Genomic DNA, 26,641 nt, shown 5'->3' with positions numbered 1-26,641 from the left:
AAGTAGTTCCAACACTGAGTTGAGTGAGAGGGATAGAAGCAGCCACTAACCACAGATTCTCACTCTACATGTTGGCATCCCAACTGCATGCTTCTCATTTCATGAAGTTCGTTGTATGCATTGTCTATTAGTATTATCATTTCAGGTTTGGTGAATAATGTCCATTGTACAGCCATAGGACATAAATTAATCATTTGGATGTATTCCACCAGACCAGACACTCACCCACAGCTAGTTAAGTAATTCCAAGATAGCTCTTACAATAGGGATGTATTCGACTCCACCGACATCTCCTCCTCCTATTCCATCTCAAGCTCTTCAATATGGTGTCAGTCTTCGCCCAGAGCTTCTCGTCTATGGATAACATCGAAAACGATGCACATATAGTTATATTAATTGAAACACTTGCATGATTCGAAATGTCTAGAAGCATTTTCAGCTACATGAAAAGCCTGCGAGACCATATTCTTTGGTATTAAAAGCTGTATTGGTAACATTAAGAGAGCAACGGGGAGTCCACTGTTAAATGCAGAGGAGAGATAGCAGATAAATGAAAAGAGTACATTCAAGGCATCTATGAGAGAGAAGATTTGTCTTATATGATAGAAGAAGAAACAGGACGTGATTTAAAAGAGGTTTGGGATCCAGTATTACAATCATATTTTAAGATAGCTTTGGAGGCATTAAGATCACATGAAGCAGAATGGATATATAACATTCCATCACAATTTAAAATATCTTTGGGGGAAGTGGCAACAAAACGACTATTTACGTTCATATGTGGAATGCGTGAGTCTGGGGGCGACATACCATCTGACTTTCAGAAAAATATCGTCCACACAATTCCGAAGACTGCAAGAGCACACAAGTGCTAGAATCATCGCACAATCAGCTTAACTGTTCATGAATCCAAGTTGATAACCAGAATAATATACAGAAAAATGGAAAAGAAAATTGAGGCTTTGTTAGATGACGATCAGTTTGGCTTTAGGGTAAGTAAACTTCACCAGAGAGGCAATTATGAGTTGCAGTTGAGAAAGAAAGCAAGACTAAAGAAAAATCAAGACTCGTTTATAGGATTTGTCGACCTGGAAAAAGCGTTTGACAATGTAAAACGGTGCAAGATCTTCGAAATTCTGTGACAAATAGGGGTAAGCTATAGGGAGAGGGATGTAGTCTTCCGCTCCTAATGTTCAACCTGCACGTCGAAGGTGCAATGGTGGAATTAAAAGAAAGGTTCACCGATGGACTTAAAATTCAATGTGAAAAGATATCAATGTTACGATTCGCTGATGACACCGCTATCCTGGCAGAAAACGAATAAGAATTACAAGATCCGCTGAATGGAATGGACAGTCTAATGAGTATAGAATACGGATTGAGAGTAAATCGAAGAAAGACGAAAGTAACTACAAGTAACAGAAATGAGAACAGCGAGAAAGTTAACATCAAGATTGATGGGCACGAAGTATCTGAAGTTAAGGAATTCTGCTACCTAGGCAGCAAAACAACCAGTGACATATGGAGCAGGGAGGACATCAAAAGCAGACTAGCAATGGCAAAAAGGGCATTCGTAGCCAAGAGGATCCTACTAGTATCAAACATAGGCCTTAAATTGCCAAAGAAATTTCTTAGAATGTACGTTTGGTAGACGTTGTGAAGCATGGATTGTGGGAAAACCTGAACAGAAGAGAACCGAAATATCTGAGATGTGGTGCTAGAGGCGAATGTTGAAAATAAGATGGACTGATAAGGTAAGGAATGAGGAGGTACTGCTCAGAATCACAGAGGAAAGGAATATGCGGAAAACACGAATACTGAGAAAGGACAGGTTGATACGTGTAGGACATTTGTTAAGACTTCAGTGGATGACTTCCATGATACTACAGGAATCTGTAGAGGACAAAAAATGTAGAGGAAGTCAGAGATTGAAATACACGCTGCACATAATTGACGACGTGGGTTGCTAGTGCTACCCTGAGATGAAGAGGTTGGCACAGTAGAGGAATTAGTGGTGGGCTGCATAAAAGCAGTCAGGAAGCGGACGATTCAAAAAAGAAATAAAACATTGCTCTCACTGCCACGCATGTCTCCCTTCATTTCCACTGTTTCCTCTCCCACCTGATGTGGGAGTTCCCCTGTGGACAGCAACGACCAAAACAAAAAGTTCCACCAATGCTCATTACTTATTTGTAATTTTATATCAACTTACTAATGATGCAGCAGCTAGGTTACTTATCTCCATTGAATTCCACAGTGTCTGCTATGGAGATTGTACCACCATCCTCCTCCTCATCCCAGTCTACATCTATCTACACAGACATGTGGATGGGTCTCACAGCTTCTTCGAATTGGGCTGGAACAAGATGAAAGAATCACAATCACAGTCTTTCGTCCTACATACACATGTGGATGAATAAACACACGTAATTAATAATAATTCAGGAGGAAGACGAACTTACAGCAAATCCTATGACTCGCGGTAATCTCAGTGATAATGCAGACCATTGACTGAACTGTGGTGACTGTTGACCAGACACAGAACCATGGATGGCCGTTTGGCAGGAGTATGTCGAATACATCCCTATTGTAAGAGCTATCTTGGAATTACTTAACTAGCTGTGGGTGAGTGTCTGGTCTGGTGGAATACATCCAAATGATTAATTTATGTCCTATGGCTGTACAATGGACCTTATTCACCAAACCTGAAATGATAATACTAATAGACAATGCATACAACGAACTTCATGAAATGAGAAGCATGCAGTTGGGATGCCAACATGTAGAGTGAGAATCTGTGGTTAGTGGCTGCTTCTATCCCTCTCACTCAACTCAGTGTTGGAACTACTTGCAATTGACTAGCAGTCCAAAACTACTTAAGTCACTTGATCATAATGCCTGTAATTTACAGACACGTAAAGAACAGTGTTGATCAATAGTGGTGATTGCATAATTCACCAGTGAAATATTACATATATTACTTATATGCTCATACATGTAGGAATCTTAATGAAGCATTCTGCAGTGAATTTCCTTTTTTTGTTGAAAATATGCATGTTAGCGGAATGGTTTGAGTCGCTTGCAAAAATACGTATATAAGGGGAGGGTTTGAGTCATTTACAGACTGTAGATTAATGTAAGGTGTGTGTGTGGGGAGGTGGGGTGGGGGGAGGGCCGTGGCTGCAGCCCATTTATAATGGCGCCCACACAGACACACCCACAGGGTTCCGTCAACTGCAGACCACCAGAGAAGTATCGTTTCTACATGGGAAAGTGCGAGATAAAAAACAACAATGTCAGAGCTACAGTAGTCCACCGAGAATGAGTCAATTGCTTCTCTCAAGGAAAATATCGTTAGTCTGGTGTGAGATGGAGAGGTCAGCTCTCGATTCTCCACGGCTGACCAGAATAAATAGTGGTCGTTTTGCTGCTCTCTCACAGAGTGATGTTGAGGGTACAAAGTGAGCACCCACACTGGTCGTTAAAAAAGCCAGGGAAATGCATTTGCTACTCCCTGCCTGCTACGACTACAGCAATATCTCCCTCTCTGTAATAGTCTAGATTTGAGTTGTGGTAGAGTCTTTTATGATGATGGCAAGTGCTGTTCGCTAACTCATCTGCATTGTAATCAGAGAGAGAATTTAACCACATAGTTCCCCTCTCAAAAGTATGCAAAACTGTAGCAACCATTGGATACCGTTTTGAAAAACTCGTCTGTCACTCACTTTGCAGATTTTGGGCGCCTCACCAGCTCAGGAGATGGCACCATCCTTAGTCTGCAAAAGTTTGCTCTTCCTAGTTGACTAAGATTGCAATCACTCATGTAATATTGCCTGCCTGCAGTGTTAGTATGAAATTGATGTCTAAAATCTTCCCATTCTTCCACCAGCGTGATTGACAACTGATGATGCAATACACACTTCCAATCATCACATCAGCACTCTGTCCTATCTGTGAAGTCGCTATGCTATTGACAGCTTCGCAAGCTGCTTAGGGAATGATCTATCATAGTGGAATGAACGTAGTTAATTACATGCGCTAGTTCTAGAGTACCCTGGTCGAAATTCAATCAAATGATTCAAAGGACCTGATCTCAACAAATTAACTTTCCCTTTTGACAGTGTAATGCGAATGCCATTATCAAGTAAAGTAACGTCAGATGAGAAGTAGTACGCATTCCAGAATCTGCACTGTGAATTCGTCAAACCGCAGTTATAACCCTCAAATTATTTGGAATTACGTGAGGTGATCATTTCAATTTATCTTTCATTACAACAGTAGAATTATTGTTATCAACATCTACATTATTCCTATTACTTTGTTAACAAAAATTTGTGCATCTTTACCCAGGACGCTTTCGTTAATAAGATATTTTGATTTAGAGCGCTGAAACTTCATCGACGTGACAGATGTTGCACTGTAACTGTCCGGTATGCATTTGGTGTTGCACCTGAATCAAATAATCGTAAACGTCTCTAGGTTTCGATTTCACCGACTGTTCTTACCCTTTCGTGTGTCATTTCAACCACAGCCCTGAACGGTGTTGGTACCAACATTATCAAAGTGAGAGACAGGGGGATTTCCGAGTTTAACGTATTGGTGATTTTAATGCATCATAGAGAGTATTATCAGAGTTATGAATGTGAACGCATCTACTTCTTTTCATGATTCTTAACAGCTACATACACACGTAAATTTTTTCTTTGTTCACGTCTATGGGAAAAGTATGTTTCTCTTTCTAGAAGTTCAGTGGCCTCCTTGTATAGTTAATATTAAAAACCTGTACTTCAGTTTTCGGGTTCATATATCAATATTATGACAGCCTTCTAATGGCTTACAAAACCTTGACTCGATCTGTTAAAAGTTGTTGGATAGTTGAACTGATACGATCATTATTTTTCCTAAACAAAAAAGGAGCGGTGTCGATTTACCTAAACAGCTTACTGACAGCAAATTTCAGTCAAGTTTTACATCATCGTCGTTTCCATTTATATCGACAGTACTTGATTGCTAAAGAAATCTAGTGGTTGCGTTAGTTCATTTGCGGCTGGAGTCAATACTGTATAGTTGAGAACACCGCCAATGATGAAAAATATTACATTTCTGCTGGATATATTTTTATACATCTTTTATGGGTATCGATAACCCTACCCACAGTGTTATGCTTACTGGTGTCATATCTAAGTTGATTTCATTTAGGTTGAACATTCGATGTCCTGCATCAACTCCCTGGCTTAGTACTGTATTTAATGTCTTTCAGATATGTATAAATCTCTCTCACTGCTCGTTACTATCCATGCTGTGTTTCATTCAAGCTATGTCTCCAGATTCTGTGTATCCCTTGTTTTATACCGCTTACATGCAATATTGGTTAGTGCTCTTGGAGCTCCAAATACCAACCACTACATGCGACATTCATTATAAAAGTGATATTGTCTGACATTTTATGACCAGGTAACTATTGTGGGGTCTGCTAATACACCGAAAATTTGTGGTGGATTTCAGTATATAACTGATGATTTGTGTGTGTGCGTGTGTGTGTGTGTGTGTGTGTGTGTGTGTGTGTGTGTGTGTGTGTGTGCGTGATCCATAAAGTTGATATCATTTTTATTATTTTACAGAATCTTTACTGGATATCCTAGCATTGACTTTGTTGTAAAATTAGCATTAGTGGAGAGTATTTTTCTAGAGAAAAGCTGTTCCCTTCCATACTTGGCGTCTTCTACAAGACCAGTTCCTTACAACACAGTACGCCACCGCAGACCATGTTTGTTTGATGCCTTAGAAATATGTCATGTGATACCTCTCCAGCTGTTAATTTCATTGTACAAACAGCAAGCACAGTAGTAAATGCTGCACTAACCCTGCTGCTGCCGAAGACGGGAATGCTGAGAGAGAATGTGTCGTAGATAGCCATCAACTGCCTTCGTCATTTATGTCAGTTTGCAACCGAACTTCTCCCAATCTTCATAGGTCACTTTACATTTACAATTTGCAATATAACTTTGATGCCACTGCCAGCTGCTTTGCCGACATTAACAGGCATACTCAGTATTTGTGTTGTAACAGAGTTTTTTATGGTGACAGCAGGTTCACTTCCTTAAGTAATCTGCGTTGTATTCAGAGAGAAAATTTAACCGCCTATTTACCCTCTCAAAAGTATCCAAAAGTATAACAACCGTCCAATAACATTTCGAAAAACCCATCTGTCATTCAGTTTGAATACACTGGGTACCTATCCAATCACAGGAGATAGGACCACTCTTAGTCTGAATAAGTTTGCTCCTCCTAGTTCACTAGGAGTGCAACGCCAATGTTGTTGTAACGAATAGTCACACCAGTATAGTAAATATGTGGACTCATTCCAGCCGGCGTTAGTAATCAGCGCTTGTGCACTTTTCAATACATTTTAGATATACATCAACCCGCACATGGACGTTGATCATCATCCACATAATTTACTGTCGTTTGATGAACACTTTTTAGTCGTCGAATTCGTCTAATCTCAATGCCGGTTATACTATTCCGGTTGGGAACTAATTTCTGTGGAATGGTATTTACGGAACATGATTATGGCACTTGACTGGGAATACAGTGCACGTTTTGTTCAGTGTATACATCACATACGCCGGACATTTGTGTTTTACAACAATAGTTTGAGAGAGCGTTGGTAGAACACTAGGCATCCGCTGCCTCATCACTATGGACGATGAGGTTAAGTGTATAGGTCGCCACCTTCAGACAGGTGTTTGGAAACGCTTCATAATGTCGCAAAGTCTTACTGTTTCCATACATTGCGATATCTTCCACATTTTTGTCAAAAACAATATCGCTTCTCTGTTTTATTTCTACCATTCTGTGTGTTGCGGGAGCAACATTATTTACACCAGGTTTCTGTGAGAGCCAATGGATCAGCATGTGTTAATGTCAGTTTAACACCTGACACAGTCCTCAAAGTCATAGTAATAAAACAAACTTTATAGCAATACCCCAAGTTGTATTAATACACTACCTAGATGTGTTAGAGATAAAAAACAGTGTATTAAACTGCTTATGAAAGAACAATACAGGAATAAACTCTTGTGACTGACAGTCTGTTGGATGTGGTCTTCCTCCAATACGACCGATAAAACTTTACGCAGGTCTGTACACGCCACTTCGACCACTGGCACATGCTCCAATGGAGCAATACATGTACGTGTAATAGGCTTGATGTCAACACACATATGATATTTGTTCTTCGATATGTCTGAGGAAAGAGAAGCGGTAAAATCTTGTAGGAGGTTGTATTACGACTGGTTAAAGTTTCGATGCAGGTAGTTGGTAGTTTTTTTTACCTATACTGGATGTTATTAATAACGACGAGGAGTGCTCTCGAATGTAGTAAATGAATATATAGGTACTGATGTGTATCAGAATTTCATACGTCTGAAATGAATGTAATGCCATTATGCATGACAATTTGTAATTTGAACATATGGAATGCTCTCAAACTACACCAGTTTTGCTCATAAGACTAGTAGAAATCGACGATACCTATTCTGATGGTGCCAACGGTCTTGCCGCGGTGGTGACACCAGTTCCCGTCAGATCACCGAAGTTAAGTGCTGTCGGGCTGAGCTAGCAGTCGGATGGGTGACCATCTGGACTGCCGAGCGCTGTTGGCAAGCGGGGTGCACTCAGCCCTTGTGAGGCAAACTGAGGAGCTACTTGATTGAGAAGAAGCGGCTCCCGCCTCATAAACTGACATACGGCCGGGAGAGAGGTGTGCTGACGACATGCCCCTCCATACTTGCATCCAATGACGCCTATGGGCTGAGGATGACACGGCTGCCGGTCGCTGCCGTTGGACCTTCCAAGGCATGTTCTGACGGAGTTTAAGAGTTTAGTATTCTGGTGGAGTCATGACTGTTTTTATTTTTGTTCTCGTGATTGCATATATAAAAACAGATGTTGCCACAAGTCCTGTGTTATTTCATACAACGTAACTTCTAATTATGAAGTAGACACCACTTGAATTATAACTCTTTGTGGAATCTAGAAATGATAGTGTTGTTCCGGATATGTGAGTAGATAGCATGAAACAGGCTATTCTGTGGTAATCAATTTGCTTATGAAACTAGAACGCAAGAATCTGCTGCTATTGCGAATGATTGGCTACTGTATGACAGAAACTCTTCACACAGGTCGGTAAAGGCGACTTATGGAGCAAAAAAGTCAGACGTCATCATGCATATGGCATTTGTTTTCGATATATCAGATGATATAGAGTTCTTTTCCAAGTGATATTAGGAGCTTCTATTACAAGACAGGCTCTCATAATTTGTTTCGTAAAAGCCAGTGTGATGTAGCATCATACTGGTAATACAGGACCTGTTAAAGTGTACATGACAACAACATTCTATTGAAATGCAGTTGTTGAACATAAAGTGATCGTGTTTTTGCAGACACGGCGTATTGTGTATTGTTATCATATTTCACGTGCTTGAAATGTTTGTGATACACACATGCATGACAGTTTATCTACAGACAATAATTTGAACATGACGGACGCTCTCAAAAAATGGTTCAAATGGCTCTGAGCACTATGGGACTTAACATCTATGGTCATCAGTCCCCTAGAACTTAGAACTACTTAAACCTAACTAACCTAAGGACATCACACAACACCCAGTCATCACGAGGCAGAGAAAATCCCAGACCCCGGCGGGAATCGAACCCGGGAACCCGGGCGCGGGAAGCGAGAACGCTACCTCACGACCACGACGGACGCTCTCATCCGATGTCATTTCTCCATCAGGCAGAATGAAATTGCTTGACATAGATGTTTGTTATTCAGACTTTAAATTCTCGCTTTTTCTTTATTCCGATGACGCTTTCGAAATAAATAGGACATTCTGCAGTGATCGTTAGATTTCGCAACGAAATAATAGAAGTTTTCCTTTCAATTTTACGCAGGGTGGAGACATATGGAAGGTATGTAGCACGGCCTCTGCAGTTTGGTCATCTGTAATCGGCGGCGGTTTTATTTTTCAATTAGTTGGCTGTCACAAAGTAATGGGAATTGTAGCGAGAGAGAGAGATGCGGATTGTATCTTGCGGTTGAATATAAAGACTATACTGATTTTGCTCATAAAATTAAAAGGAAATGGACTATATCTATTTTCGTAGAAATAGGACATTTATTAACACTGTGATTGTGTTTTCTTTTTTTTATAGATGCTCGGTTTTAGCAGGTGCATTGACATTTAATACAAGTGTTCTCCATCGCAGAATGGTGGGCTGATGGAGGCGTGGTCGTGGTTTGGGGAGGGCCGCTGGTGCAGTGCTCTCGGGGTGGCCGCCAATTACTTCTCTTTGTTCTGGGGGTGTTATGTACTTCTGTGTATGCTGACATCATTAGCGCGGAGTCGATAGCTAGACCAGCCAGGCATATGCTCTGCTGGTCAAAGACTGCCACCGGATCGGTGGGAGGCTGCGGTCACCGTAGGCGTCACACTGTAGCTGGCCATTTGAAAAAGCTTGTATCCCCACCAGCGGTGAGGAGATGGAGGGAGAGCAAGGGATGAGGGGAGGTAAGAATGTTTCTAATTTCAGTAGTTTGTGACCGTACAGTGAGGAGAACGCGCGCTCAGCTGCCGCCCCTCTCTCCTGGAGCAGGCTTTCAAGACGAAGATTTTCCCTAGTCCCCAGTACATGTGTTGCATTATGACCTGTTGATTACGAGTACTGGTTTTTTCACGACGATTTCGATGTGTAAGTAGAACAGTGAAGTATTCTCCATCAGTTGGGGTATCATGTATTAGCTTTCTTTAATTTCGATTACCAGGGGTGAAGGGTAATTGTCGAGCAATGCAGGGCGAGGTGTCTGTAGCGAACTGACGTTGAACAGCGGTAGACACATTTCTCAGCTGTTACACCGGTAACACACTTACTAAACTCCCCCCGTCGAACACCAGCATCTCATCAGTTGAATGCAATTCCTACCAAAAAATGAGGACAGTTTCTTCCACTGCAGCCTTTTTCCCACTAACTTGTAGGTAAAGGGTAGAATCTGAATATGTGTGCCTCTATTTTTGTGTGTTATTGTGAACTTTTTCCCAGTAGGATAACAGCAGTTGTATGGGATCGGCAATTTTTGAGCTGTATAGCGAATTTTGGCGCTCGTTGTGTAGCACTGTGCATATAGTTGAGTATTGAAGACCAATTTTTACTTCAATTTCCCAACTATAAGAAATAAAGTCCACTAACCTAACTTTCCTCTCCTGCATCTGGACAGTTCTTATGCCTTGGGGATTACATTTCGGCTTTCCATCGAGAAGGACCTGGGTTCCTCCAGGAAAGGGCACCACTCTCTTTATTTTCCCACACAGCCCTCGGCCAATGAAATTCCCGCCACAATTGGAGGGGAAAAAGGACAGTTGGGGAGGGGGCGTAGACCTACGTGCTGCCTGCGGAGAACACATGACGTCATATTGGTAATTAATTGATCAATTTAATTAATTTGTATATCAATTTTATACCAAAATTGCGCTCAGAACATCATCTCCTTACTACAACCACTGTATGCTGAGAAATCGCACCCAAACAGTATGTTAGCATTCAGCCCCTTCATAACAGTATATTCTGTAGGGCAGGACAGCTCTTTAATTTTGAAATATAACCTCACGTGACCCACGACACTAAGAATTTTCTCATCTACAGAACAACAGAGTATGTCAGGTTGTGTGAGCCTGGAATTTTCAGAGAATGTGACATACAGTTTAACTAATTCCAATCAGTCAATGAAATGTTGTTCCAGACTCAAGGATCATGCATACAGTTTCATAATTAATGGTAAGTAACACAAAAGGTAGGTTAACTGGGAAGAAGGCCTTGGTCTTCGTACTCGTCCTGAGTAATCCGTGCAGGCTCCTACAACAGCCTTCACCAGCCGGTTGTCAGCTCTCTCCCAGTCTTTTGTCGTATGCCAGCCTATCGGCAGCTCTCCTGCACTCTTTCCTCCCTCACTATTGGACAAGTGCTCACCAAGTTTCTCTTCTGGTGACATCGATAGCAACTAATTCGAATATTTGTTACAAGTAAGGGAGCTGGACATGATGTCACGAGTTTCTCCGTCCTCGGCGTCCCATCTTGGCATGTCACATTCCTCTTTTCATAAAAAAACGCATACTGGTGATCGATTCCCAAATAGTCTGCGGTTAAGTACCGAACCAAACGGGAGCGATCCTCTGGGCGCATGCACTCCAAAATATTGTCTACTCCTTGTCAAATCAAACATCTTTCAGCTCTTTAAATTTCCAAGTTGTTATTTTATTGGGCTACCAGTTTCGGCCAACTTACACCGACGTGTAAGAAGGTTCCCGCTTCTGATTCAGTCAAAATACCAGCCAGCATTCAAAGACTCGTACCCGTAGGTTGTTTGAAGTGAATGCTGCCTCAGAAATCTACAGATAGCAGTCATTGAATGCTGGCAAATATGTTGACTGTACCAAAGATGGGAATCATTCTACATGTCAGTCGGCCGGCCGGTGTGGCGAGCGGTTCTAGGCCCTTCAGTCCGGAACCGCGCTGCTGCTATGGTCGCCGGTTCGAATCCTGCCTCGGGCATGGATGTGTGTGATGTCCTTAGTTTAGTTAGGTATCAGCAGTTCTAAGTCTAGGGGACTGAATATCTCAGATGTTAAGTCCCATAGGGCTTAGAGCCATTTGAACATGTCAGTCAGGGGCCTGAAGATGGGCTAATATATCTCCAAAATTGGAACCCCAGTAGAAACACAATTTGGAAATTCAGATTGCTGAAAGGTGTTTGATTTGACATTCTGTGCTTAACAGCCGAGGTCCCTCTGCCATCTGTGAAAAGATGGACATAGAGACATTTACTACAGCTTCTCCCTCAGAAACCCTAATTCCTAATGCGATCATCGTGGTTCCAACAATTTCTGTGCATCGGACTCGTCACCCTGTTGCACCTAGTAAAAACACTCATTAGTCATCTGAGCGATAAACATAACCATAGTAACTTACTTCTAAACTCCGCTAATTTCTTGCCCCTGTTAAGTACTTGTGTCACTATCTAATGAGTCTGCCATGGGTGACTGGGAAAATAATTTGAAAAATAGCTGAATTTGTAACGGTTAGAGCTCTAACCTAATATTCTAAAAGGACTGTCAACCACAGCAAATTAATACCTCAATCAGTGGTGTTTAGAGAAAGACGGTCAATTGTCTTTACAAGGAGCCATGATGGGTTGGATAAGTTATTGAAGAGGTTCCAAAAAGTTGTTCAGCTTGGACAGGTGAAGCAATAACCGGACATCACGATGGCTCACCTTTCCGCCCCGAGATCTCTTGCCAACACAACAAACTACACTCGAGCTGAAGGTTAACTACACTGCTCCGAAGCCCTCAATCATGTCTTCTAGTTTAGAACCCTAATTCACAACCCTAACGTCCTCCATTCGCTTCCCGAGTTGGTCAAGATGAGGGGCTTAATTCTGAACACCTGAGCGCTAGTTGGGACACTGCCACCCAACAACTCAACTCCAGAAAGAAGTTCAGAACAATGGAAAGAGGTGACGCTTACCTCTACCATAGTGGCCAGGATCAGGACGAGGCCTTGGTCTTAGGTCTCCCTCAACTGATGGGATAACTCGGGAAGACTAACGTCAGCTTCGATACCCCCCACAGCGAGCTCACATAGTAGCAGTTCTTGGCTAAGGCAAGATATTCCTAACGTTCCTCGACGGCCCATGGTCCTTACTTCGAGTCACAGTCAAAAATAGCACAAACGGACACCGTACTCAAACCTAAAATAAGGCACCATAGGCTACACACGGGATCAGAATCCTGGCTGTTTTTTCAACCATGACCTGCTACCGTTCAGAAGGTAGAGAGTGGTAATGTGCTGGTGCTGGTGCCCAGACGACACAGTCTAGTACACAATACGAATTTATTAAACAAACTCGATATCTCGACAAATTACAGAGGCCCGTGATACAACAGTTTTGCACAACACACGTCCCTAAGTCAATCAAAGCTTAACAAAGTTTAACTGTACTTACAACTCAAAGGTCACCTAGCAAAGATTACTCAAACATCATAGATCAACAGTAGTCGCTGTTTTAAATTTTACACCAAGAAAGGCATTCAGTTAAATTCAATTAGGCTGAAATTATTAGTGAAATAAATGAAACAATCATTAAGTGAATCTCTTAGAAAATTTAAAAGGATTCACAAGCACGCACTAGACGGCTGCTAGCTGAAAAAACGACAAAATCAAACTGTCTTAATGAACAATATGGAGACTCTCTATACAAGTAAATTTTGGCAGAAAAATCTACTTTGTACATAACAGCTCACAACAGGAGCTTATACCTGTCAGTTTCTCAGATAACTTAGCCAAGACAATTATTCAAAGAACCTGAAATCACTTAAACTTTACAGTGATCGTACCATGATACAATATCAAGTAATAATTCAGTACCCAAAAGGAAGCAACCCACTCAGTTCTAAGTGGATAGTTACTGGCTCAGTTTATTATTTGACACAGACACGTCCTTAGTTAATCTAGCGCCCAGAAAACAGCAAAGCAGTTTGCGGATACACAGATGAAAACAGTGGACCAACAAATATACCTTTTCTCATACGGGCTACCACGCCGTAGAACTAATTTTTACGCTCTCTTGGAACCAAGCCACTTAGGTAACCAAACATCAACCCCAAGACAGTGTTCCACCTTAGTGCATTTAAAACCACTTGACCATAAAAGAAACATACAACACAGCAATTACTGAAATATCCCAAATACAGTGGTACACATTCGTAATACCAAAAGAACAATTTAACACCAGGTTGTCTAACACCGAAGGCTTTCTTTCAATTACTGTGACTTCACAACTCTTTAGGTTTCATTATGATAGTTATGAAAACCTTTAACTAACGTACGTAATATAAGTAGTCGGATTCAGTAACGCGACCCATGCGCCATTATGCAATGTAGTGTAGAAAACATAACCGGCACACACTCGGCTTATAACAGAAATAGACAGAACATTAAATTTCAGTAGTACAATATACAAATCCGAATGCACACGGTGAAAAGAATTATGTGTGAACTGCCACTCACAGAAATCAACCCACACGGTTTCGAAGTAACATCACAAGAAGACAACAAGAAATTTTAAGCGTTACTTACTCTCTCCAGTTAACAGAAATCGTATGTATCACAATAATTACCGAATATAAATGCTAAGTTTCATCAGACACGATTACAACCCGCGCGACCTGTCGACGCTTTGATTTGGATCACACTGTATAAAAGTTCACCATGCTTGTCGTAATTTCACAAGTGTAATAGCTACCGGCCTAAATGCGTTCACTCTAACTCACAGCCAAACGAATATAACTCAAGGCAAGTGCCTCGACGACAGATATATCAAAATCTACGCAATGACCAGACGTTCAGAAGGAAATCATAACGTCTAGTCTGTAACGTAATCGGCAAATTAACGCTCAGCCGCCGTCTGTGCAATTTCAAACTTGTGTCCAGCGTAACTGCCACGGCATTACAATCGCTTATTCCAATGTCTGCCGCCTCCTTACGTTTTTTCTCGGCTGATGTCAACAGGGCCGCGCCCTGCCCAACACACTACAACCGACCTCCACGCTGTCTCCAGACGTAAACCTAATTCTCATCTCTTCACACTGCACGAGCCCTAATATCCGCGTTTCTCACGGCCTTCTCAGGTTGACGAATTCAGTCGCCTGTACCTTGCCAGAAAACTTGCGTGCACAGCACACCATCCCTTTTCCATACGGCGTTAGACACGTCAAGATTGACCTCCAGCGCCATGTATCCTCATATATCAATGTCTACGGATGTAGGGCTGTCGTAATGTACGCAGAGTTGTCCTAAACGTGTTCAGCCTATGACAACGAAGGACAAGTACGGTCTCAATGTGTGCAGAGGAGGGCGGCCCAGTTACCAGTGGGAGAAGCAGTTGACGCCACGCAAATGTTGACATTACTAGAGACTTAGGTTACAACAACCATGGAGAAGGGAATAGAAACACTACAAGCCGTGGAGGAGGATCTATGAGCGACGCCTGCTGGGGACACTTGATACCAATGTGTGTGGACCAGACACTGGCCAGCCGGAGTGGCCGTGCGGTTCCAGGCGCTACAGTCTGGAACCGCGAGACCGCGAGACCTTAGGTTAGTTAGGTTTAAGTAGTTCTCAGTTCTAGGGGACTGATGACCTCAGAAGTTGAGTCCCATGGTGCTCAGAGCCATTTGAACCATTTTTTGAACCAGACAGTATAACGTAATTTTGTAATTAATAAAAGTAATAAAAATGATATAGTAATAATTAATATTTGAATATTAATAGTATTAATTCATTCTTTGCCAGAGAGGTTAGATGTACAAATTATCAATTAATTATTTACTGTCTTTGAAATTAGTTTTGTAATGTGAATGAGAGTTAACACTGTAAGCACTTTGAGTTGATACTCTGAATATGCTTTGATAGCTTTCAATAAAGTGATATAAAAACAAAAGAGAAATAACTCTAATAATACTATGACTAGCTCTGTACTCAGGGTGGTTACGGGATTATAAATAATTAATCGCCTCTTTCTTGAATTATCACAGATATTCCGCAATATATACCAAAAGTATAGTTGAAACTCATGTGATCATAGCACTAGATAATATTTCGTAGGTCAGTTCAATGTGAAATAATAAAACGCGTAACTACAGATCGTGGTTTCGTCTCGAATACCAATATAAGATAACAAGCATAACCTTTTGCAGATGAAATCTTATACCAGAACTAGAATCCTGTGACCAGGCCTATCTGCCTGGGATGTTACCTCGCAACTTTGAGAAAATCTGAAAGTGAAATATATTGAATTACTCGTAGCCGCCACGTAGCCCAAGGAATCTGAAAGAAAGTTTAGTATCGTAACTGGCGGCACGTCTCGAAGAAGATTACTAATTATTTAGTAATATTAGACCGTCTGCTGACAAACAGACCCGAACTATTTGAAACAGTTAACGCAGAACAGGGAATCAGCGATCATAAAGTTGTTACTGCATCGATGATTTCAGCCGTAAATAGAAATATTAAAAAAGGTAGGAAGATTTTTCTGTTTAGCAAAAGTGACAAAAATCAGATTACAGAGTACCTGACGGCTCAACACAAAAGTTTTGTCTGAAGTACAGATAGTGTTGAGGATCAGTGGACAAAGTTCAAAACCATCGTACAATATGCGTTAGATGAGTATGTGCCAAGCAAGATCGTAAGAGATGGAAAAGAACCACCGTGGTACAACAACCGAGTTAGAAAACTGGTGCGGAAGCAAAGGGAACTTCACAGTAAACATAAACATAGCTAAAGCCTTGCAGACAAACAAAAATTACGCGAAGCGAAATGTAATGTGAGGAGGGCTATGCGAGAGGCGTTCAATGAATTCGGAAGTAAAGTTCCATGTACTGACTTGGCAGAAAATCCTAAGAAATTTTGGTCTTATGTCAAAGCGGTAGGTGGCTCAAAACAAAAGGGTCCAGGCACTCTGTGACCAAAATGGTACTGAAACAGAGGATGACAGACTAAAGGCCGAAATACTAAATGTCTTTTTCCAAAGCTGTTTCACAGAGGAAGACTGCACTGTAGTTCCTTCTCTAGATTGTCGCACAGATGACAAAATGGTAGATATCGAAACAGACGAGAGAGGGATAGAGAAACAACTAAAATCGCTCAAAAGAGGAAAAGCCGCTGGACCTGATGGGATACCAGTTCGATTTTACACAGAGTACGCGGTGTACCGTAGGTCTCTAGAAGAGCGTAGCGTTCCAAAGGATTGGAAAAGGGCACAGGTCATCCCCGTTTTCAAGAAGGTATGTCGAACAGTTGTGCAGAACTATAGACCTATATCTCTAATGTCTATCAGTTGTAGAATTTTGGAACACGTATTATGTTCGAGTATAATGACTTTTCTGGAGACTAGAAATCTACTCTGTAGGAATCAGCATGGGTTTCGTAAAAGACGGTCGTATGAGACCCAGCTCGCGCTGTTCTTCCACGAGACTCAGATGGCCATAGACACGGTTTCACAGGTAGATGCCGTGTTTCTTGACTTCCGCAAGGTGTTTGATACAGCTTCCCACAGTCGTTTAATGAACAAAGTAAGAGCATATGGACTATCAGACCAATTGTGTGATTGGGTTGAAGAGTTCCTAGATAACAGAAGGCAGCATGTCATTCTCAATGGAGAGAAGTCTTCCGAAGTAAGAGTGATTTCAGGTGTGCCGCAGGGGAGTGTCATAGGACCGTTGCTATTCACAATATACATAAATGACCTTGTGGGTGACATCGGAAGTTCACTGAGGCTTTTTGCAGATGATGCTGTGGTGTATCGAGAGGTTGTAAAAATGGAAAATTGTACTGAAATGCAGGAGTATCTGCAGCGAATTGACGCATGGTGCAGGGAATGGCAATTGAATCTCAATGTAGACAAGTGTAATGTGCTGCGAATACATAGGAAGATAGATCCCTTATCATTTAGCTACAAAATAGGAGGTTAGCAACTGGAGTGATTTAAAATGGAATGATCATATAAAGTTGATCGTCGGTAAGGCAGATGCCAGACTGAGATTCATTGGAAGAATCCTAAGGAAATGGAATCCGAAAACAAAGGAAGTAGGTTAAAGTACGCTTGTTCGCCCACTGCTTGAATGCTGCTCAGCAGTGTGGGATCCGTACCAGATAGGGTTGATAGAAGAGATAGAGAAGATCCAACGGGGAGCAGCGGGCTTCGTTACAGGATCATTTAGTAATCGCGAAAGCGTTACGGAGATGATAGATAAACTCCAGTGGAAGACTCTGCAGGAGAGACGCTCAGTAGCTCGGTACGGACTTTTGTTGAAGTTTCGAGAACATACCTTCACCGAAGAGTCAAGCAGTATATTGCTCCCTCCTACGTATATCTCGCGAAGAGACCATGAAGATAAAATCAGAGAGATTAGAGCCCACACAGAAGCATACCGACAATCCTTCTTTCCACGAACAATACGAGACTGGAATAGAAAGGAGAACCGATAGAGGTACTCAAGGTAACCTCCGCCACACACCGTCAGGTGGCTTGCGGAGTATGGATGTAGACGTAGATGTATTTTCTAGTATGGCGCCTAACAATGGTCAATGTTCCGTTAAGGCCGCGTCTACTCAGGACAAGCAAGGTTTAGGTTTACAAATAATCATGTACCATGCAAAAGTCTGAAGTCAGGAACAACTATATTTTAGATTCGTTTACAACTAACATAGGTTTTTACAGAAAGATGATCCTCAGGTATTCGTTCTTTCGTCTTCTCGTCCAAGAATAGAAGTCAACCAGAATAGAAAGTTCAGGCACAGAATCTCGTATGTCCATGGAATATTCATCAAGGCATACATTGCAACACAATGCATTTGTTTACTCTTTGGCATACATCGCCAGCTATTCGTACAATAATTATCAATACGTGGCATTTACAAACTTCAAATTCATGACCACCCCAGAAGATACAGTTCAACAGGGACTAGAGAATCACTGCCTGAATCAGCGTATCAATACGCACTATGAAACAGAACAAATCAGAGGTCACAGTTGAACCATGTCGGGTGATAGGAGGTGGACAACCCCATGCCGCCCGAGGCGAGCACACCATTAGATAACGACGCGGGCACGCCACAGCACTCAGCACGAGAATACTAAAAAAAACAACGGATGACGCCACCAAACATGGACCAAAAGTCGAGGGAAATTCGTAAAAGAGCACAGAGGGATGCCTGCGGCCTAGGAGGAACTGTGGACAGCCACCATGACGAAATACACCAAATGCCTTATTCGGTGGCCATCCCTGAGTCAGGTGAGAAAGGAAACACACTCACCCAATAGACAGAAAACGAAACTGAGCGGGCTACCCACGCAGCGAAGCAGTGGCGGGACGGCGTCGAGCTAGCTCAAGCAACTGGGAAAATGATGTTGAATTTGGTCTGTCTGGTGGAAACATGAATGAAGGAACGACGGTAGGTATTAGGACAGGGGAAGTTCGTGGAGTCGAGTATCACATGGTCGGGGCGTTAGCCCCGTCCGTGTAAGAAAAATTTATCAGCGGCCACAGGTAAAAGAAGGAACACACCTCCTCCCCTCAAAGGATGACTCCAGCACAAGCACACAAATAGAGATGGTCAACAAGCAGCTGTGTGACGTGCTCTACGCCATCAGGTTAGACGTTGTCCTGTTACTAGAGGTGACGAACGGAGGCCTCCTCCAGATTAGTGGATATAAAGCTTTCCCTCATCCACAAGCTGTATGAAACCCTAGGACAGCAATACTTACAAAGTAAGCAATAGTGGCGAAAGTCGTGGAGTACCTGGCAGTAGCACGAAGTATTTTCCTCACTGTACAGGACACACGATCCATCAACATTACGCATCTTCAGGCTCTGGTAACAGACGTAAACAGGCGGAATTTTTCAAATCAGAAAAGGCCCCTTTATTCGCCAGCAATTGCGACCAAATTATCTTCTGGGGAGAATACAATTGCATCCTGTCGCCGTAAGACCAGACTTCACATTTTAACAATTTTTTAGCAACTATAAAATGGTACCTGCAGACTTGACGGCATTTACGCAAAGCGACAGAGATACGGCCGACAGTTTTTCTCCTGACCACGCGGCATATACTTGCTCACTCAGTCTCCAAACACACGGAACGTCCAATGGGGGGGATACTGCAAGTTACACGTCTGGTATTCGGACGAACCAGCACGTTATGAAATATCTGACACAGCGAGGGCAGCTTGTGAAAGAAAGTTTCCTCAATGTACCTCAAGGCTAGAGCGATGATTGAACTGTGCAAAAACAAATGAAAGCAACAGTTTCACAGTCGCACAGTTTTCCCCGTGCTCTGTCAAAACATATGTTTTTAACGTTCTCAAATTTTTCTCTGTGTAGACCATCAAATCCTGCATATGTCCAAGCAAATCTGAACATGTCTTGGAATTTTGGAGGGCGAAGTTGATTATATAAAAAATTAAATTTTTCACTCAAGGGAAGATTTGAACCAAGGACCTCTTGTTCCACAGCTACTCACGCTAACCACGGGACCACGGCGTTGCTGACCCTGTACTCTCCTTGATGTTGCCTATCTTGCGCATGGACTACTCAGTTTGTATATTTTGCTTATTTTTCTCATAGTTCCACACAACTTCTTCCTGTTTTCTCGATTGATCTGTGTTCAGGTTTTCAAGGCCTATCCACTGCGCCAACCTATAACTAAATCTGAGGGGTGTGCGATGGGGAGGTTCCCTTGTTAGCAAGCATTAAGATGCCCTCCGATACCTGGACCAGGCCACAACGGGTGGCCCTGGTGAACGTTTATCATATACTTAAAGTAAACTACATGGCTCGAGTTTTTCCACCACCTCCATGATAGTAAAGAAATTGCTATCATTCTTCGGTCACGTTGTCACCCATGGCCACATATCCCAGTTAACGCTTCCAACTGTAACTTGCGTACTAAACCGCACCGAGCGAGGTGGCGCAGTGGTTAGCACACTGGAGTCGCATTCGGGAGGACGACGGTTCAATCCCGTCTCCAGCAATCCTGATTTAGGTTTTCCGTGATTTCCCTAAATCGTTTCAGGCAAATGCCGGGATGGTTCCTTTGAAAGGGCACGGCCGATTTCCTTCCCAATCCTTCCCTAACCCGAGCTTGCGCTCCGTCTTCAAGGTGCAAATGGCTCTGAGCACTATGGGACTCAACTGCTGAGGTCATTAGTCCCCTAGAACTTAGAACTAGTTAAACCTAACTAACCTAAGGACATCACAAACATCCACGCCCGAGGCAGGATTCGAACCTGCGACCGTAGCGGTCTTGCGGTTCCAGGCTGCAGCGCCTTTAACCGCACGGCCACTTCGGCCGGCCTGCGCTCCGTCTCTAATGACCTCGTTGTCGACGGGACGTTAAACACTAACCACCACCACCACTAAACCGCACCTACTTATACACACACAAAATGTGGAAGCATTCGCCGAATAGTATCACCGCCTTTTTATTGAACTAAATATTGCCTGCCCAAACCTGAAGCGCCGGTGTACATTCACCACACACCAAATGGCCTCCAGCACATCAAATATTTGGATACAATTACTTCAGTATGGCGATGCCCGAGACGCCACTAACCATAGTCCGAGCAGTGTACAAACACCTAATCTCGGCTCGCGCCACAAACCATATAGAAGGTAAATACCGTAATAAATATCGTTTGGAAAAGTGCCCATCGCCCACATTAGCCGATAAGGGCGAGGGCCTTGTGGTATTACGTGGTCAATAGGAAACACTTCATGAATTCCCGACTGCACGAGACGCACTTGGCGAACTCTCTCCTCTGTTCAGTCCGTCGCGTGAGTGATTCTGGTGAACACCAGTATGTGTTCCTAAGAACACTTGACATGTGAAAAGCAGTTAGAAACCTCTTAGCATTTCTCGAACGCACGTCGCCGAACACCATCAACTTCAGTAGTCAGTTATTCTTGGAAGATGACCTTTACCCTAATGCGAAGAGAAACGTCATCAGTTGAGTGAAAGGACAGGCAGTGTATTTCGTTCTTTCCAAAACGGTACATACATAGGGGACTTTTGGACATACCTGGAAACACAGAATTTTCGACTTCAACGAACCCTGCATTACAGAATTGCATACACAAACCTCCTCACGAAGCAATTGTGGATTCCCAAAGTGAACTGGAGAACGTAAAGTTACAGAGGACGATTGAGGAAAGGGTAGCAAGGAGAATGGCAGCATAAATCGACCAAAATAAACTGGAGGAGACAAAACAGTCTGAGAAGACGAATTTCTAAAGTTTCGCTTGCCACTGGGGATAAACTGCGATCAGACACCAGAAAAGGTTGAACAGCGAAAAGACGCGGACTCATCAGTGCTGTGGAGATGGCGAGTGAGATGGTTCCGTTCGGAGAGGTGGCAGTAATGCGGTGATGTCCTTCACCCATTTTTCTTTCAGACTATTTTGTAACACACTTTCATTTGGTATAGGTGAAATAAATTTCGACCTTCCGGCTGAAAAAACGAACTACTGATTGGAAGATAGCCAAAGAAGCCAAAAATGTGGTCAGCGCACAACTCGTGTGAAGCACCAGTGTTCAGTTACCGGTACTGGTGGGAATTTTTGCTTCACAGGAGGGTTTCAATGGCGAGCAACCATCCTCGTGAGGCCAACTAAGGAGCCAGTTAAACGATGACTAGCGGCTCCAGGCTCTGGAAGCTTCACAACGGCTGGGATAGCAGTGTGTTCTCCCCACGCCCCTCCATATCGCATCTGCTTCAAGCTGCATGCACAGGATGACAAAGCAGCCAGCAAATATCGAGTGCCTGTTCCCGGAAAATTATTGTTAAGTTTATAATTTATGCGTGTTGATATTGTAACATAGCAATAACTTCACATTATTTTGGTTGTTTAGTTATGCATACCAATCGAATGAAACTAATCGTGAAGTGAAAGTGAATACGATCAGGGGGAAATAAGTTTATTGTACGTTATTTGTCTGCGTTCAGCAACAAATTGTGCTGGATATTACATATATTAATTGCCACCCTAAATTACTATAATAATAATAGTTTCTAATTACGAAAAACGCACGTAACCATATGATCTCCTTCCTACTATTTCACTCTTCTTTTGAAATTGAGCGCATGCTTTACCGAATTGTAAGGGTGTGAAACACCGACAAAAGGCTGTTTCCCAGGGGCACACTTATTATCTACGCCTTTGTTGTAAATATAATGACAATCGATAAATCAATGTTCCCTGAAAACTCAAAGTACTTTGGCGTTTCGTCTCAGTTTGTGCGTGTATCGGCTGACATTCTGTCGGCTGTAGTTTGACGATCGCCACAGATGCACGCACTCCATACGCTATTTGGTGAATTTCGGATGGTCATGTACCTATGTAAAATATTTGGTTGTTCTCCAATTTCCGTTAATAGAGGGAATATGCGAGTAGTGGTGTCTAGGAAGGCTAAATTTTACAGTTTATCTGTTGCATTGGGGTTCCTCCTCTTGTCTATTTATGATACAAAACATCGACTCACTGACATAATCTGGTCCCCAGATCGTTTTACAATGCACTGTTTCTTCTCTAGCGTTATTTTTATGACAGGTTCATGCGTGATACTCATTCTTTGCTGCTGCACTTTGAAACAACGAGATGTTGACGCTTTTTGCCGAACCACTGTTACGATAGGAACATTCATATATCAGAGGGCATGCACAGAGAACTGGCGCTTGAAATCTCTTCACAAATGGACAACAGCACCATTAGCTATATATTGCATCCTTACGTACAGTGTGTTTCTTTGGCTTCTTCGAGACTCATTAGCTTTGGTGCCATTAATGCGTGTTTTTTTCATACATTCCTTGGTGAATTTCGTAGTGCTACAGTTTATTATTTTCAATATGGTGTTGAGAAGATGGTTTGGACAACTGAATACATTTTTGCTTCAGTGCTTTAGCATGTTTACAGAGGACGATCTCAATGTCAGAGTTACAGAGGCACTACAGTCTTCTTCAGTAAAGGAAACTTCGCAGCATTATACTCATGTGATTACCAAGCAAGTCCACCAACATGAAATGTCAACACTTCCTGACGTTGAAAAACTTTCCATTAGATCACAGCAGAATACGTCAAATCATGCCCAAATGCTACTGACGCGAAATAGTTGCACGTTTCTGAGAAAGCTGCGTACAGTGTACTGCCTCCTCCATCAAGCTGTAATAATGATAAATCGTGCTTATGGTGTTCAAAACCTGTTTATAATAACGACCTGTCTTGTATGCATTGTCGTGAACATGCACGCAGTTACTGTCACCTTGCTGAGATTAAACAATGCTCTGCATGGAGATTTGAGAATATACACCGTAGTTAGAATATCATTATGGACCGGCATGATGGTTTGGCGGATCGTCGGCATATGCTTCAGCAGCGAGGTGGTTACACGGGAGGCCAGCCGCACGCAGCACTTGGTCACCAAACTTCAGATGCTGCCGTTTCCTGCTGGCAGTGGTGTTCAGGAAGAGCTGCAGTTGTTTGCGGAACAGCTGACACACAGTCCAATCCACTACAGCGCAACTGGGTTCTTCACGCTGGACGTGCCATTGCTGAGAAGCATCGCGGCGGCTGTGACGACGTATCTTGTCATTCTCATTCAATTCTCTCTTTCTGATACAAATAAGTAGTATAGCAAAGAATACGTTTGATTACAAAGGCATATTATCACTATATTATCAACTATGTTTCCGTTTGTAACGTATGTAAACGAAGATAATAGGGAGATAAAATAAAGCACTGTCTTCTACATACATTATTCTAATTTCGAGTGACATGTGTCTACACTCCTTCATTCGCTGACAGCAATTTTCTTGCCGTCAGAACATTCAAATTTTATAGAGCATGAATCAGACACTCCTATCATTACCGGACAGTCTATTTCTGTTGACCTCTTACTTGGAATTCGTAATATTCTCAATAATGTATTCAAATCTTCCTTTAAAGTCAGTATTGCCATTAGACTGTTGTTTATTTGCAGTGTTACATTTACACTTACACTATCATGACGTCGGCTTTAAAGTGCCATTATCAAGTGTTTTAAGTGTTATACAGTGCCGAAGATGGCATACTCTCGTATCTCATCTTAGGCACTCTATAACACGTAAAACACTCGATAATGGCACTTAGAAGCCGAAATCATGATAGTGTAAGTTTAAATGTAACACTGCAAATAAACAACAGTCTAATGGCGGTACTGACTTTAAAGAAATATATTATGACTGTGGCCCGCATTATGAAAAAATTATTACATTCAAATCTTGTGACTAGAAATACTGAGAGCGAAAAGGTGCAATCACTTAAACGTGTGACTGACGTGGTGGAATGGCAGTGGACACATAGTATGTGACCAGTGATTTATTACTAGACTCTACCGATCTATTCTCGAAATTTACCTACACTCATCCCTGCGTATAGTATTAATGAGCTTCCTATGTATGTGTCGTGAATAATAAATCTCTGACCTCACCATCAATATTTGAAGAATTTTCAGCGGTACCAGATGACCTAACTTTATTTTGTGGCACAACGTAGTCATCTGCAAAATTCATCTTTTTTATCTGATGTGGTACTTCGATTAACTCATAAAGCGATGTGGGTGTAAGAAGAAAATTATGCTTTTATTTGCCATTAATGCGAAAAGATATCTGTAACTGTTACAAAGAACTTCAGAAAAAATTATTTACTCTAAATTTAAAGTTGAAAAACTAGTAAACTGTTTTTTTTGCTACTGATTTTCGTTTATTTCTAACTAGTCTTCGATTTAAGAGAATTTGACCACCTTCAGGAGACAACCGACCAGCGTCCGCAAAGGACACTAATTTTTAGGCAAACATACATTATAGGCAGACTTGGTTTTCAACGTTATAAATTACACTTTATGCAAAGGACAATATTGAGAGCGAGAAATAAATAACCTACACAGTATTACCTGTTATATGGTTATAATGCTACAGTCTGCGAGGTCTGAGCATTCTTCATTTATGTTGTGAACCAAACTAGTTTTTAATATTATAAATTATGCAATGGACAATATTAAGCACAATACGTAATTAAGATACACAAACACTGCAGTATTATATGTTAAATGGTTTTGATTCTGTAGTTTGTGAAGTCATGACTTACGTTGGGGTCTAACTGAGAACTACTCACTTATTCTGTGCGACGAACATGTTCCACGTTGTAAATTACAGATTACGCAGTGCGAACTATTAATCACAGTACATGAGTAAAATACACAGTATTACAACTTATATTGTTATAATTCTGAAGTTTGTAGGGTAAGAAAGATAAGTAATATTAAATTCTATTGTGTTTTAATTTTGTGTAGCAGTGTGTGTCATTGTAACGGAGTGAGGGTATGTGGCTTATTGACTGCATCATGTGAAGCTTATAAGTGGTGATATGCTCAGCTGTAATTACTCATTTAGAACGCGCTGGGGATTCTGAGCTAGGTGCCTTTTTACCTCAGGTGCTTCTAATAGACTTAGTATTCATCCTTAGTTGGCTATATATTTCTTCAGCACATTTTCGGCAAAGGCGAAGTCTGGCTTATGTAATTCTAGCTAGGTTCGTATTCAATGAGGCTAGTTGCTATAGTCCTTCCTGTTTGACCAGTATACAGTTTGTTGCAGTCAAGTGCTTTTATAAACACCACTGTAACTTATCCTTACTGTTGAATGATATATGAGCTGTGGTCCCTCGTACATAAAATGAATGTCCTGACGAGAAAGCTTATGCTTTCTTCTGCCTTAGGTCTTGTTATATTGTTTCGACTGCATTTGTTTGTGAATGGAGAAAAAAGAAGATGAGTGTAGCTATCCTCAAATGGAATGTAGCATTGTTTTCTTTTGAAATTCTGCATCTGTTTGCTGCATTATGTAACAGACATTTCATCGATAAATTACGGGTAGGATCAAAGTCGGTGAGTGCCGAGATGGATGCAATGTTGGTAGCCTAGCCTCATACTT

The 26,641-nt window shown here is 41.9% G+C and overlaps 1 protein-coding gene across 1 annotated transcript in view; it reads left to right on the top strand.

Moving 5' to 3' along the window:
- Positions 1–24,301, top strand: part of LOC124613490 (putative gustatory receptor 28b) — a gene marked incomplete at its 5' end in the record, with an annotated part of 30,796 nt that extends 6,495 nt beyond the window's left edge. Inside the window, one exon of the mRNA XM_047142198.1 lies at positions 23,570–24,301. Coding sequence (XP_046998154.1) covers positions 23,570–24,301 — 732 coding nt within the window. The remainder of the gene's footprint in view (positions 1–23,569) is intronic.
- Positions 24,302–26,641: the final 2,340 nt, after the last annotated feature.

Source organism: Schistocerca americana, chromosome 4 (genome assembly GCF_021461395.2).
Source record: "Schistocerca americana isolate TAMUIC-IGC-003095 chromosome 4, iqSchAmer2.1, whole genome shotgun sequence".
Lineage (NCBI taxonomy): Eukaryota > Metazoa > Arthropoda > Insecta > Orthoptera > Acrididae > Schistocerca > Schistocerca americana.
The sequence above is the reverse complement of the archived record's forward strand: the minus strand, read 5'-3'. Positions and strand labels throughout refer to the sequence as shown.